Source organism: Octopus sinensis, linkage group LG4 (genome assembly GCF_006345805.1).
Source record: "Octopus sinensis linkage group LG4, ASM634580v1, whole genome shotgun sequence".
NCBI lineage: Eukaryota > Metazoa > Mollusca > Cephalopoda > Octopoda > Octopodidae > Octopus > Octopus sinensis.
Genome location: NC_043000.1, coordinates 106,328,445 through 106,342,693, shown reverse-complemented (window position 1 = coordinate 106,342,693; position 14,249 = coordinate 106,328,445). Strand labels below are relative to the sequence as shown.

Genomic DNA, 14,249 nt, shown 5'->3' with positions numbered 1-14,249 from the left:
CTTGGTGTCTTTCAAGTCGTCATTGTCGACCTCCTCCTCCTCGCCACCACCACCATCGTCATCGTCATAATCATCAGCATCACCACCACCATCATCATCATCATCATCATCGTCATCATCATCACAATCATCACCACCAAACTGTTGAAAAAGACTCTATATGGTCACTAGACCTACTAGAAATAACAGCAACTTTTCCCTTATATTAGAAAATACCATCTCAAAAAAAGCAAGTAACACTGTCTGAAATTAAAGATGAAATGATCATGGATAGAGTGTCTTTGGCTACATGAATTGCTTGATCTGAACTGTCCTGTACTGCATGTACCACAACCCACCACCACAACAATCATCATAATCAGTAACAGTTTCTTTTCTGTATCCTATTCTTCTATTCCAATCTGTTTATTGGTTTATTTAATTAGTATCAACTGGAAATTTCCTCTGCCTTTGTTTTTCGTCTTTTTCATCTTTTTTTTTGGATCTGTCAATAAAGAAAAGAATAAAGAATATCATCATCCTTATCCTCATTACCATCATAACAACAACAACAGTGTTCAACTGGTTCTCATTTTATTGACCCCTAAAGGTAGAAAGGTAAAGTCGACCTTGACAGAATTTGAACTCAGAGCATAAAAATGGATGAAATGCTGCTAAGCATTTTGCCTGGTGTGCTAACGATTCTGCCAGCTTGTTATATTAAAGTGATCCCTAATATTAGCTTAAGGCCATAAATTTTGAGGGATTGGAATAGTTGATTAAATGAACATCAATACTTATCTGGTATTGTATTTTATCAAGCACCTGAGAGAAGAAAGGAAAAATCACCTTCAGTTTGAGTGCAGCTCAGTAGTTATTATCATCATCATCATCATGTTTGCTTTTCTGTGCCAAGTGACCAATCTAGGACAACTGTTCCTAGATAATAGCCTTCTGGTCAATTCCATACTAAGACTTTTAGCATTCAGATTAGTTTGTCAAATGTAATGCTTATTTATTCACATTGTTTTGTAATTAATCGTGCATTATCTCATAGTTTTGAGATTTCAATGATTATCTTTTGAACGACAAATGAAAATTAAGAAAAAGCAAAACTCTGGGGGTTTAAATTAATACTAATAAAACCAGTCAGAGTTTTATTCTCATTCTTTATTTGTTATTCAGACAAAAGAATTAAAGAATATAATTATACCACTAAAATTAGTGCACTACAAACAAATGCAATAATGAATAATTACAGTAATTACTTGCAGGAAAAGTTATTAATGACACAAGGAACAGATGATGGAATTTTGGTAGTGATCCGGGAATTTTTAAGAATTGTTGAAGGATTTTTCATTTGTTATATTTACTTTACATGAAGTATTACAATGTTACGTTCTTTGATTATCTCCCTTGAAAATACGTTCATCGTTTGCACGTAACCTATGGTGGCATTGCTGTTTCCAAAGTTTATTTTCGTTTCTCCTTTAGTAATTTTACTCACATATCTATCTTAAAATGAGCTGCTTGGCGGAGGTCTGCAGAGGATGACATGACAAGCCTTGTGGAAAATATTCCATCAACATTGCCCATCTTTAAAATTCATCTAAGGCTTGGCCCCCATGCCATCCGTCCACTACAGAAATGTTCGTGTCATATCACAACACTATAACAGAACTATTTCACCTCAATTGCCCCTGCTCTTTTCAACATCGTGCCAGACACACATAAAGGAGGAAAGTGACTTCACGGCATTCAAGCAATTCCTAGGTGATCACCCCCAACAAATACCAGATAAACCACCCGCACCCAGATATGTCTCTGAAAACAATAACCCTCTGCTTGAATGGGCTATGGTTCCCCAGAGCTGACTGTGTATCTCTTCCAGGTGGTGCTATTAAATCAGATATGACCTGAGTCAACTTTGACCGAAACTTATCTAAGTAATCTAATCTATGTTGAAATGTTTTAATCAAAGCATGACAACGTGGGTAGAGGCTAATATCTTAACATTTCTGATGGTCTTAAATATAAAAAAAAAATTTTTTAAGATTTATATATAACTACATTCAGAGTATGTCTATAAGCTATTGTGTTTAGACCTGGTTTCTATCCTCAAACTGTTCCGTTTTGTAGATGCAATTTTTTTAAAATAAAGCACTCCGAAATTAGAAAAATCAAAAATCTGCAACGATCTCGGTCCCATCAGTTTCAGATAATGGATTTTCAACTGTGTAAAGAAACTGATTGTGGTAATCGTAGTTTTGACAGTGAGTGTGGTGAAAGCAGATACAGTGTTGATGATGATGATGGTTGAGATAAGTATGGGAGAAGGATAAAATAGTATTGGTGGTTATAATGACAACAGGAGTGGTGTGGTGTGTGATGCTGAGGTGAAGGTGGTAATAGTGGTGCTGATGATAGTGTTAGTTGTGTGATGGTGGTATTGTAGTGGTTATACTGGTTGTGGTTGTGAAAGTGACTGTCAAGGTAACTATCAAGATAACATTGATGGCAGTGTATGTGGTTGAAGTGGAAGCAATGACAATGCTGCTGATGATGTTGGTGGTTGTGGTAGTGGTGATAGTGGTAGGTTAGTTGTGGCGGTGATTGTGATATGGTGGTAGTGGTGGTGGTCGTCGTCATAGTGCTGCTCCTGCTGGTTTGGCGGAGGTCTGCACTCTCCGAGTGCTTTTCTAGTTAATTATTGCTTTGGTTGGCAGTGATCTGGCAGAATCATTAGCATGCCAGGCCAAATGCTTAACAGTATTTCCTCCATCTTTATGTTTTGAGGTCAAAATCTGCTGAGGTGGACTTTACCTTTCACCCTTTCAGAGTTGATAAAAATAAGTAGACTTACCCCTCCTCCAAAATTGCTGGCCTTGTGCCAAAGTTTGAAATCACTTATCGATCTGATTGCTTGATTAAAAAGTTTGCTTTACAGTCATGTAGTTCTAGGTTCGGTCCTACTGATACATCATTGATGTGGTTTTCACACATTTTCTTATTTAGCATGTAGCTTGTAAATCAATGCCAAATTTTTCATGTACCTTGTAAATAAACCCCGAATTTTGCATGTAACTTGCAAATCAACCCTAAATTTTCCTCTTCACACAATACACCACCATCATCTTCAACTATTGTGTAAAACCCAACTTGGATCACAGAGACATATTGCTCACTTGCAAGACAATGAACTTCATGCTATCTCATGGAGCAGGGTGCTCTTATATTTTACATACCTTCTGTTTTTGTTCCTCAAGCTGTTTTTCTACCCTTTTTACAAATTCCTTTTACACTCCTCGCCTATTTAGCCCTCAGCTGCTCCCATTTATTGCAAGTGAATGAATTTCATGAAGGCATTATCTTATACAATTTTAGGTATATCTTTATACCACATGTCTCCACAAGAAACTAACGCAAATATAGTAGGCCCCATGTAAAATATTTAATATTTAGAAAAGTGCTTGCCACCAACAGCAGGCGAACAGCAGAATCAAAAGTGTACCAGGAAATAACCTGTACAACATGGTTGTGTCCCTTCCCATTCAGAATTCAAACCCCACTCAGCTTCACTTTGTCTTTCACTCTTTAAAATGTCAATAAAATTTGTACAACCTGTTAAAAATAATTATTGGGGGTCAAGGTAATCGATTACACACGAGAAAGTGGAACCTCAAACTTTTTTATGATTTAGTCAGAGACAAAAGACATTGCTCATGACTGTTGCAGGGTCTCTGATACCAGTGTAAAAAAGGGCAATGGAAACCACAGCTGATGTTTAGCTGTTGTGGGAGGTAGCATATCAAAACAATGAGTTGTTCCTAAACTGGAGTCCTTAATCAAATGATTGCTGAAGGTGTTCAAAGGCTAGTGGTGGTGGGAAACCTGGTGACAGGTAAGTTTTAAAGCTCTCTCTACCTAAGAACAGATGCTGTTCACAGAGTTTCAATCTACTCAATTTCACTCACAAGATTTGGATTAGTTCAAGGCTATGATAAAAAGACACATGCACAAGATACCATGCATTAGGATGTAACCATGTATTATTAAAACAGATAAACTATAAAAATGTAGGATGATGCAAATGACTTACAGGGAGCATATTGTCTATGTTTAGATCGTTTGGTTTTATTTTTGTACCATTTTGACCAAGAATTGAAGACATGGCTTGCCCAGCCTAGGGTTTCAATCCGAAACATATCCTCTTTTATATCTTCATAATCCACTTTTGTTGATGACAGAAATATCTTTAAAGGAAATTTTCTCAAAGCAGAATCTTTATTCTGCAAAGAAAGTGGGGAAATAATAATGAAATATATTAGTTCAATACGACATTATTGCTGTTCTTGTATATCAGAAACTACATTCTTCAATATGGACTTCTTTTTTTATTTAAAGATGGGAACATGTAATGTGAGAGATTTGGCTGCTATTTCTTCACATCAAAACTCATTGCCACCATTACAATCCAGCATTACTATTGCAATCATCTTCAGCAGTAAACCACCAGAGATATAGCACAACAATAATTCTACATCCAGCTGTCATAAACTTAGAATTGAATATCAAAAGGAAGTCTTGCCAATACCTCCAGCAATAAATATGTGATGACTTATTACAAACGTCTCGCGGATTTCTATTTCCTTGTTATTACGTACAAGATGGTGAGCCCTCTTTCTCTCATGCTCATTAAATTATAGGATATTGTTTAATCGACATCTGGCAGGACTTCCGTCTGTCCCCACCCCAAAAACCACCCTTTAAAAAAATTTTTGTTTTTGACACAAACCTCACCTTTTCGGCTATGGGGAATACTAATCTGCAAAAAAATTGGTAAAAATCGACATTTCTAAATAACCCCCACCCACCCCCATTTCCTTCATTTTTAACTTTTTTCACAATTTTTTTGGTCAAAAATGTGGAAAAATACGGAGATTATGATTCTGAAAAAAATTTCCAAAAACCTTTGTCAAATTTTTTTAAAGAATTTTTGTTTCTAAATATGTGGAAAAATCATGATTCAGATAAAAAATTTCAAAACATTTCTGTACATACGGTTACGGTTTTAGGGTTAGTGTTGGGGAAAAAGTCAAAATTGAAGAGGTTGGTGGGGAAAGGAGGGGGAAAAAATTTCACAATGCTGGTTTTTGGCAACTTTCCAGAACCTCCGTATCCGAAAACAGGGATTTTTGGCAAAAAAAAATTACAAAAATAAACAAATTTGGGAGAAAATGGGGGGTGGGGGTGGATGGGTGAACATTTTCCCAACATTTTCATTATAACTATATCATCCAACCAAAATATCTCACATAAACATAATCAGAATTACTATTAAACCATAGTTAAATAGATCATACATATTCAAAGAACATTCTTGGTTTAGTGGTACGGAACGTTCTTCTGGTATTCTTTTATTCTTTTACTTGTTTCAGTCATTTGATGGTGACCATGCTAGAGCACCACCCTTTAGTCGAAGAAATCAACCCCTGGACTTATTCCCTGTAAGCCTGGTGCTTATTCTATCAGTCTCTTCTATTGAACAGCTAAATTACAGAGTCGCAAATGCACCAACATTGGTGTGAAGCAATGGTGGTGGTGGGACAAACACACACACACACACACGCATGCATACATACATGCATGCATGCATACCTACCTACCTACCTACATATATACATACATACATACACGACAGGCTTTGTAAAAATGAGTTATGTCATTGCCATATAAGACCGGAGCCTGGTACAGCCTTCTGGCTTCCCAGATCCCTGGTCGAACCGTCCTACCCATGCTAGCATGGAGAACGGACGTTAAACGATGATGATGATGATGATGATGTACTAAGCTGTATCAACCTTTGCCTTTCCCTTGGATAACATTGGTGGCCTGAAAAGGGGAGGCTGGTATACATGGGTAACTACTGGTCTTCCATAAACAATCTTGCCCAAACTTGTGCCTCAGATGGTAACTTCCTAAGTGCAATCCTATGGTCATTCCTGACCGAAGGGGCTCTTTACTCTTTTACTCTGTTACTCTCTCCTCCAACAACCTATCACAATTGTAAATCAGTTCCTTTCATCTTCCTTATTTCCCATCGGGAACCATTGTTTTTTCTCTCTTTAATTCTCCTTCAGTTATTGGGGGTCACTTTAGAGCCTTATGAGGTGATCTTTACAAGTAATGGTACCGCATAAAAAGCATTCAATACACCACACCTTGTAAAATGGTTGTTGTTGGAAAAGGCATCCAGCCATAAAAAACCATGCCAAATTAGACTGTGGAGCATGATGCAATCCTCTGATACATCAGATCCTGCTATACCATCCAACCCATGCCAGCATGGAAGCCAGGCATTAGATGATGATGATGATGAGGAAACTCACAAACAGACACAAATGTAACCAGACATACACACATACATACATCCTTTCTTCCTTTGTCTATCTGCCTCTTTCTCTTTCACTGACTCTCACTCTCTCTCAAATACATGCGCGCGCATGTGTGCGCATTAACACACACACACACTTAAGTAGATACAAGAAAGACTTACAGATATTGCTGTATTTGATATATCTAAGTACTTGAGCTCTGAAAAAACCTTTAAGTATTCTAAACAACAGGCATCTAAATCTTGATTGTCTGTGAAATAAAGAATGAAACTTAGTCAGATAAAACGATAGAGCTTTATAAATACTACCCTTATATATATATATATATATATATATATATATATATATATGAGAGTATTGTTGTTTGCTTGAAGCATTGTATATTTGTAAAAAATAATGTGTCTTGAATGGCACAACAATGGACTATAATTATTGTTATAATTTAATCATCGATAGACTGATATGATATGATATATATATATATAATACAATACGATATAATAATAAATTAATATATTAAGATGTATTAAATACATTATAATATAGACGGCACATTAGCAGTTAAAACCAAGAAGGTAAAATTAATAAATGAAGGTGTAAAATAGCACTGGCAATTGCTAGAAATGAGTCAAAATTTAACTCAAACAGCCACATAAATCACTAACCTTAATGAGATATACAGGAATTGCGAGCGAGCAAACCAAAACACGTTTCCCTGGTGAGATAAACTCACAGAATGAAGTATTTGGACAAAACCATATCACGTGATTTCAAAATTTGACCAATGGGACCTTGTTTCTCATCAGAGGCTTCCACTACTATTCTGGGTTAATGAGATAGCCTGCCTCCCAGTAGACAAAATACTACAGCTAGTGCATTGTAAAAATATCAACCCCCCAACACTTGACTGATACTTTATTTTATCGACCCAGGAATAATGAAAGCAAAGTTGATCTTGACAGGGTTTGAAATCATAGCTAAAAAGTTCGTAACTTAATAACACAGAGCGTTGTATTTGGTGCTCTTCAGTCTTTGTCAATGCTCCGCCCTACGGATTACTAGAAATAAAATGTGTTAATTTGATTATAACGAAAGAAATACCTACCGGAAATATCAAGATATTGTAAATTTCTTTGTCCGCCTCTAAGAAGGCGTAAAGAAATCGTCATGTGATCAATACCTCGATGGCTCAGCCCATTATCACGAAGAGCAAGCAATGTCAAGCTGTAATACAACACTATATGTTAAAAGTTAATATGTCAAAAGACAAAAACAAATGCAACATAAATTATAACTATTAATTTATCTAGCAACCAATTCAGTGATCAAAGGTATTCATCAAACGGGGATGAGTTTCATTGATGTTTGGGAGGGAAAGCTGGAGATTAAATCTACACTAGTATTCAACTCAGGAAGCAGACGACCGTAACTAAATGCTGTAAGGCTTTTTATAACCCGATCACGATTTTTGCCAATTCATCGTTCTGTCACACGCCTACATGGAAACCTCTACATGGTCATTTAGTCGGATCTAGTCTTTTTCATTCGCAAAATGAACCCCCTTTTATTTTGCTCAGATTGCTTTCAATTTTGGTGTATCGATGCAACTCTCAATTTTGATTACGACCAACCAATTACGTGATTTCGTAAATTAAAGAATCTGATGTTATTTGGAAGTAAAGTTCGGAAATTTGGACAATTTTAGCCAATCAACAGACAGCGAGGCATTACCACGACAACCGCACGTTGTGTTGTGTTTCATCCACATGTTGTGTTGATTCTTCGCACCTCAAGATTTACTTCACCCTCGTGTTTTGTTTTATTTATCAATTAGAATTTTATTATAGATATTTTTCGTCAATCGTCTTAATATTTTACAAATTTTTCATATATAACAAAAGTTGTTTGCGATGTTTATACAGTTTCTTGGCATTGTGAAGGTGAATATAAGATACAGGTATAATTTCACATGGTACAACCTTAAAGTTGACACTACTCCGCTAAACGCAGAGACTTTCTCTCTCGCTATTGGCTGAAAATACAGTTTTTTCGATTTTTAAAAAACTGTAACCTTTTCCTCCAATTTTTTTTCTCCACAACATCATACCTTCGTAGCAGTTAGACAAAAAAAAAAAACTATATTATTATAGCAAATTTTCAGATTTTTACTGCATATTTTGCGAATGAAAAAACTAAATCCGTTTAGTCTGTTACAAACAGCAACCAAATCTCCCTAAAATCATATTTTACCACTTTGGAAAAGAACAGGATATGTCAGATTTAAGAATATTCACAGGTGACTGTCGCCAGATGACCCTTACTTATTAGAAATAATCAAATCTTCATGCTACAGAGTGTGTAATTAAAAAAGGAATGGGAATATATTGGATAATGTTCTTGATATACATTATCAAAAAATAAAGAAAAGGTGAAATTGCTTTAGGTGGAGCATCTTTGATCATCGGTCTACTTCATCAGTGCTAACTATATTAGTGCTAACTAAAGATCAGTAAAAAATAGAAGGAAACGTATACTTATATATCCAACAGCGAAAAGCCATGTTCAAGTTCGAGTGTGAAGAATGTATTAAGAATGGTAGTGCACATCGCTGTTTCATTTCAGTTTGGTAAGTCTTTGCCCGCACCAACAAATGTTTTGCTTACTGATTTCCGTTGATAGAAACACGTGTTTCGCCTGGCTCCAAATGACCGGGTAACATTCAAAACAAAGTTCAGTATCCTTCTCGAGTCATACCGACTCATAAGGGCCGGTTTCCATGGCGTATAAATTCCTCACCTGGATAGGACACCAGTTCGTCACAGGATTACTAATTTTTGCCAGCTGGAGTAACGTGAAATGAAGTGCTTTGCTCAAGAACACAACGCCTCGCCCGGTCCAGGAATCGAAACTACAATCTTACGATCATGAGTTCAACATCCTAACCACTAAGCCACGCGTCTCCGCCGGATAATGTTTACCATTGAGGAGGCAAAATCAAATCGAAACTCCAGTGTCTGATAGTCCACTGACATCACTTGTAGTGACTGGTTTTTACGTACATCGTTCATACGGAGAAGTCGTTTGATTCTCGCTTTTCTTTACATACCCACAAGAATATTTACTTACCGTACTTGATGGTATAGAAGACGGATGTTAATCGCATTCCAATTTCAGCGACAAATTTAAAGAAAAGGTTTTGTGCATCAAAGCATGTAATATTTAAAGCAACTTCGCATATAGGATGCAGGGTGATTTTTTGAGACGCTTTGTGTGTCTTATATGTCATCAATACGATATCTTATATAGGAAAAATGCTAATATTCAACCCTTTTTTTTAAAAAAGTTTTTTTTAAAAATAAAACTACTATAATTTTACTTTTTGCACCTTGATAAATCTAGCACTAGGGAAAAAAAAGACTCTGAGGTGACGCCTCCCCTTGGAATCCTAAGCACGTACTTTTATTGTTAAATGGTTTAGTTGGACTTGCGCAACAATGATAATAATCGAAGACATATGATACCCAGAGTAACATACTCACTTAGTAAAATAATTCAACTGAGACAGGATTGAATGGCGATCTCCAAGTTTGCAGTGACTCAAATCGAGTGAAGTAACTCCGGAAAATACTGTGAATTCACTGGACAAATAATTAATCAGATGACTTGAATGACGCAAGGAAAGGCTTGAGACAAAATACTTGGTGAAAGTCGACGAAAATAATTCCAATCTCTTGAAGACCGTTGTCGAAGGTATCGAAAATTGGTTATTATGGTCGGCAGCAATAAATATCTCTTGAGCTACTGTCACAGGTAATGTATGTAAAGATTGGTATATGTCCAAGTTTCCCACCAAAAATTCGATACATATTGTCTGTAGAGGTTTCGGTTCGAAAGTAAAAAATGCTGTATCATCCATGGGACCAGAGAAATAGAAAGTAATAGATAGATAGATAGATAGATAGATAGATAGATAGATAGATAGATAGATAGATAGATAGATATTTATACAGTAAAATGGATTAGCAATTTAAATGTAGCTCTGGAAAGTCGTAGATCATCAGCGAAGAAACGAAACCTTTTCAAGTATAGTCGAAGTCTTGGTTGTCAAATCTGATAAAAAGGAGAAAACTGCGTTAAAAGTAAACAAGCAAACAAAAACAGTCTGACGTGAACACACGGACGCACACACACACACACCCACACCTCTCTCTCTCTCTCTCTCTCTCTCTCTTTCCCTCTCTAAGAGGTCTTGGTCTAACAAGTTTTAGGATCTGACGATACGCCATAAACCTAAATCCTTTATGGACGAGAAACCTAAGGTAATCCCATAAAACCGTCTTCCCCATTTTTAATATGTATTGCTCTATATTTTAGATTGCGCTTCTTTCGGCTTCATGTTTTACAGACGATATATACACAGACATGCAGGAAGTAAATAGACACCTTTAATTTTCAAAATTTCTGATCTAAGCTTCGAGAAAAGGATATGCTCAGATAACTCATTTCCTTTTTATGGGAGGTATAAACATTAATGCAGAAAATGAAAAACAGCTTGAAATTCTTATACGTACTGTTTGCAGTTTCTCAAATGATGTCGGTATAGAATTTGGGATCGAAAAGTGCGCTATGTTGAAAATGAGACGAGGAAGATTTGTAGGAAGCTAAGGAATTGAAATGCCAAATGGGCAAACAATGAAAGCGGTTGAGAAAGGACAATGGTATAAGTATTTGGGAATAATGGAAGCAGATGAAATAAGACATGAAGAAATGAAACAAATTACCAGTAAAGAATATTACAAGGAGAGTGAGAAAATTATTGCAGTCAAAGCTGAATTCAAAAAATGTTATTGAAGCAATAAATACAAGAGCAGTACCCTTAGGGTAGACTGGGGTAACCCCAACCCTTAAGGAAAATGTCTTATAACCGTCTTGAAACACGTATCAAACATAACTTTTCATTGGAACGTATGTAGAAAGTCGTGCCTAATTTAAAACAGGTAGTTTTGATGGTGGAACTTCTCTGGCGGAACAAAAAATTAAAGAAAAAAAAATCAATGAATGGGCTTCTTACCCCGTTGTCGGGGCAAAAGGTCTATAGGGGTCGTTTTACCCCACGAGTCAAAGTTACAGTAAATTATCCATACAGACATTACGTGGTGTCAAGCTTTTCCTATAGAGTAAGCAGATACAGGAGTAGGAAAGAAATTTCAGAGAAATACCATCTGGTCTAAGCCTACGGTCACCATGGAGACTATGGATACTCAATCTATCACTATTTAAAACAAGGATTTGATGTTTGTTAGGCATTTTAATCAGATCTACTAAGTCAGTGAGTGAGATAAAGCTGTTTGATTTCTAAATGTTGTAAGAAAATGCTTTGAAGAACTGAAGAAAGTATTATTTCCAATGAATCCCTAGCCTTCTTCTTCATCTGAATCACAGTTCTAATACGTATAATTGTGTTCTCCAGGTGTGCATTTCTCGTGGGCCCACAGTCGCCATGACACACACTGGATTCACATTTCCCTTGGTCTACTGTTACAAAATGACTCTTCAAAAACTAGGCATGACCATTTCTCATCGTCTGAATTTTCACCAGCAACATTACTCCGATTTGAACTTTTTTTGTTTCTTTGTTGCTTGATTAATCCCAGTTTTTTTTTCTCTTTTTACCTTTCTCCGGGTTCTTTTTGTTCTTTTTCCCCGAAGATGTTAAGACCTCAGCACTTTCTGTTTTATGCCTACGTGTGCGCTTTGTTACAGACTTCACGGGTGAAGACAGCTCTGACAGCACAATTTTGACAGACACAATGTCTGGTGTTTGTGAGTTTGATCCACCAGCTGACGTTGATGGAGCATTAATAGGATTTGTTTGCTGAGTGTCTCCAGTAATGACTTCTTCTGTTTGCCCTAGTCTTTTTCTTCCTGGATGACAGATTTTTGTTGTCTCAGTGATAAAGCCCGTTGGGGTTGCTGCACAGCATCTTCTTGTTGTGGTTCTGACTCATCAATCAGTGTCGCTGCAATGAAATCATAACCAGAGAAGATGCTGTCATTGAATGGTCAAAGCTCACAAACCCTGAAACCATTCACCGATTTTTTCTCCGTAGTTGTTTTGTTATAAGCAACTGCAAAAATTTCGGAAATGTCATAGAAACTGATCCGTTTACCTTGATTGACAACCATCCAAGTGTCTGCTGATGCCTTATATGCACTTTTCAAGGGTTTGAAGAATGCTTTGTGTGACGGCTTATGAATGCAATGGGGTGGCAGAGTTATGAGTTCAATCCCATTCGAACGAGTATATTCAACAGCAGCAAGGTTTTGTGGCTATGATGACCATCCAGTATTATTATGTGCTGTTCTGCTTGTGACGGTTTTGCTATGGCAGTGAAGTGTCTCATCCATTTTAGGAAGCTTTCTTCGTCAGTCCAGCCGCTTTCAGTGCACTGACCAATTGCCCCATCTAGCGCGTTATTCATACGCTTCCTAGGAAATATGAACATCGGAGGTATGTAAGCTCCAACGGCATTTGTAGTACATATGACAGTTACTGTCTTTCCTTTTTCCCCCACTGGTAATTTTACCAACTTCCCGTATCCTTTTGGTGACAATGACATTTGCAGGTTTCTGAACATTGGATACTCCTCTCTCGTCCATGTTCCAGATTTGCGTAGGACCATAGTGGTTGCTGGTTAGCACGCTCTTGTAGGCATCGAAAAACTTCTCAACTTGAGGTTTGTTAAATCCAGCTGGCCTTGAAATGTTCATTGGTTCTGGCTTACGAATTGCAAGCTCTGGATCGTGTGAGAGGAACCCAACTAAGCCAGTCAGATCCAGCCATTTTACTATCAATATTAAATCGATGTTCTATACCTATCTAGTTGGCAAAATCATAAGCTGGTCTATGAACGTCTTCAGTTGTTAGCCAAAACAAAGCTTTTTCCATGCACTGAATCTTGGAAACAAGTTCAGCTTCAAACTCATAATTAATATCAGGCCGGAATCTACCTAGCAGCTCAGATCCCTGTTTTGCAACTTTTTCATCCCTATGGCGTCTAAGTGTCCTTGGAGAAATTCCACCTTCTTTAACTGCTTCAATAGCTCTCTGCAAATCTTCCTCTGTATATGAGGCTCTCAACATTATTCTTTTGTACGTACGTGGCATTTTAGGTAAAACTCTAAAAGTAAAGAATAAAAACAGTTATAGCCTAACAACAGCCAGTCAAAAATTCCGGGCAAAAGAATTGGAGATGCTTTAGTGGTGGCGGGAGGGAGTCTCGTCACCCTGTGATCCCCTCTTGGGGCGCCCCTGTATTATGTGTATGTGACACATGTTTGTGTGTATGCGATGTGTATTATAGCCCCTGGCTATTTTACTTTCATACCCCCTTTTACCCTAATCCTAACGCTAACCCTAATCCTAAAATAGAGCGGGTACAAAAGTACACTGTTGGGATAAAAAGCCTAGTGCGGGGGGGGGGGTCTTTCCCCCCCCCCCCACCATAGATGGTGGGCCTCTTACCCCAAATGTTGCTATATTTCATTAGCTAAGTTCATTAAATGTCCGCGGCAACACAGCAGAAATAACATCAAAAATACTCGGCAGTTATAACGATCTTTTCAAGAAATCAAAGAAAAAGTAAAATTTAGCTATAAACTCATTCGAACGAGCTTTGTTCTCTCCAGAACGCCCGTCGGACATGCGCAGTAGCCATCCAGTCAAATGGTGACAGCATACTGATGATTAGTTTATACATCTCCACGCAAAACAGGGTAGGCCTTTTACCCCAGGTGGACTCTTTACCCCAGTCTACCCTAATCAGATATAGAGTTGGAATTGTAAACTGGACTAAAAACGATATACGGAAACTT

The 14,249-nt window shown here is 37.2% G+C and overlaps 1 protein-coding gene across 1 annotated transcript in view; it reads right to left on the bottom strand.

Annotated features, from left to right (window-relative positions):
* Positions 1-244: 244 nt before the first annotated feature.
* Positions 245-14,249, bottom strand: part of LOC118763061 (leucine-rich repeat-containing protein 42-like) — a 17,186-nt gene continuing 3,181 nt past the window's right edge. Inside the window, exons 2-7 of the mRNA XM_036502301.1 lie at positions 10,376-10,484; positions 9,914-10,343; positions 7,480-7,598; positions 6,536-6,624; positions 4,079-4,268; positions 245-484 (exon numbers count right to left, since the gene is read on the bottom strand). Coding sequence (XP_036358194.1) covers positions 414-484; positions 4,079-4,268; positions 6,536-6,624; positions 7,480-7,598; positions 9,914-10,290 — 846 coding nt within the window. The 5' untranslated portion in view covers positions 10,291-10,343; positions 10,376-10,484 and the 3' untranslated portion in view covers positions 245-413. The remainder of the gene's footprint in view (positions 485-4,078; positions 4,269-6,535; positions 6,625-7,479; positions 7,599-9,913; positions 10,344-10,375; positions 10,485-14,249) is intronic.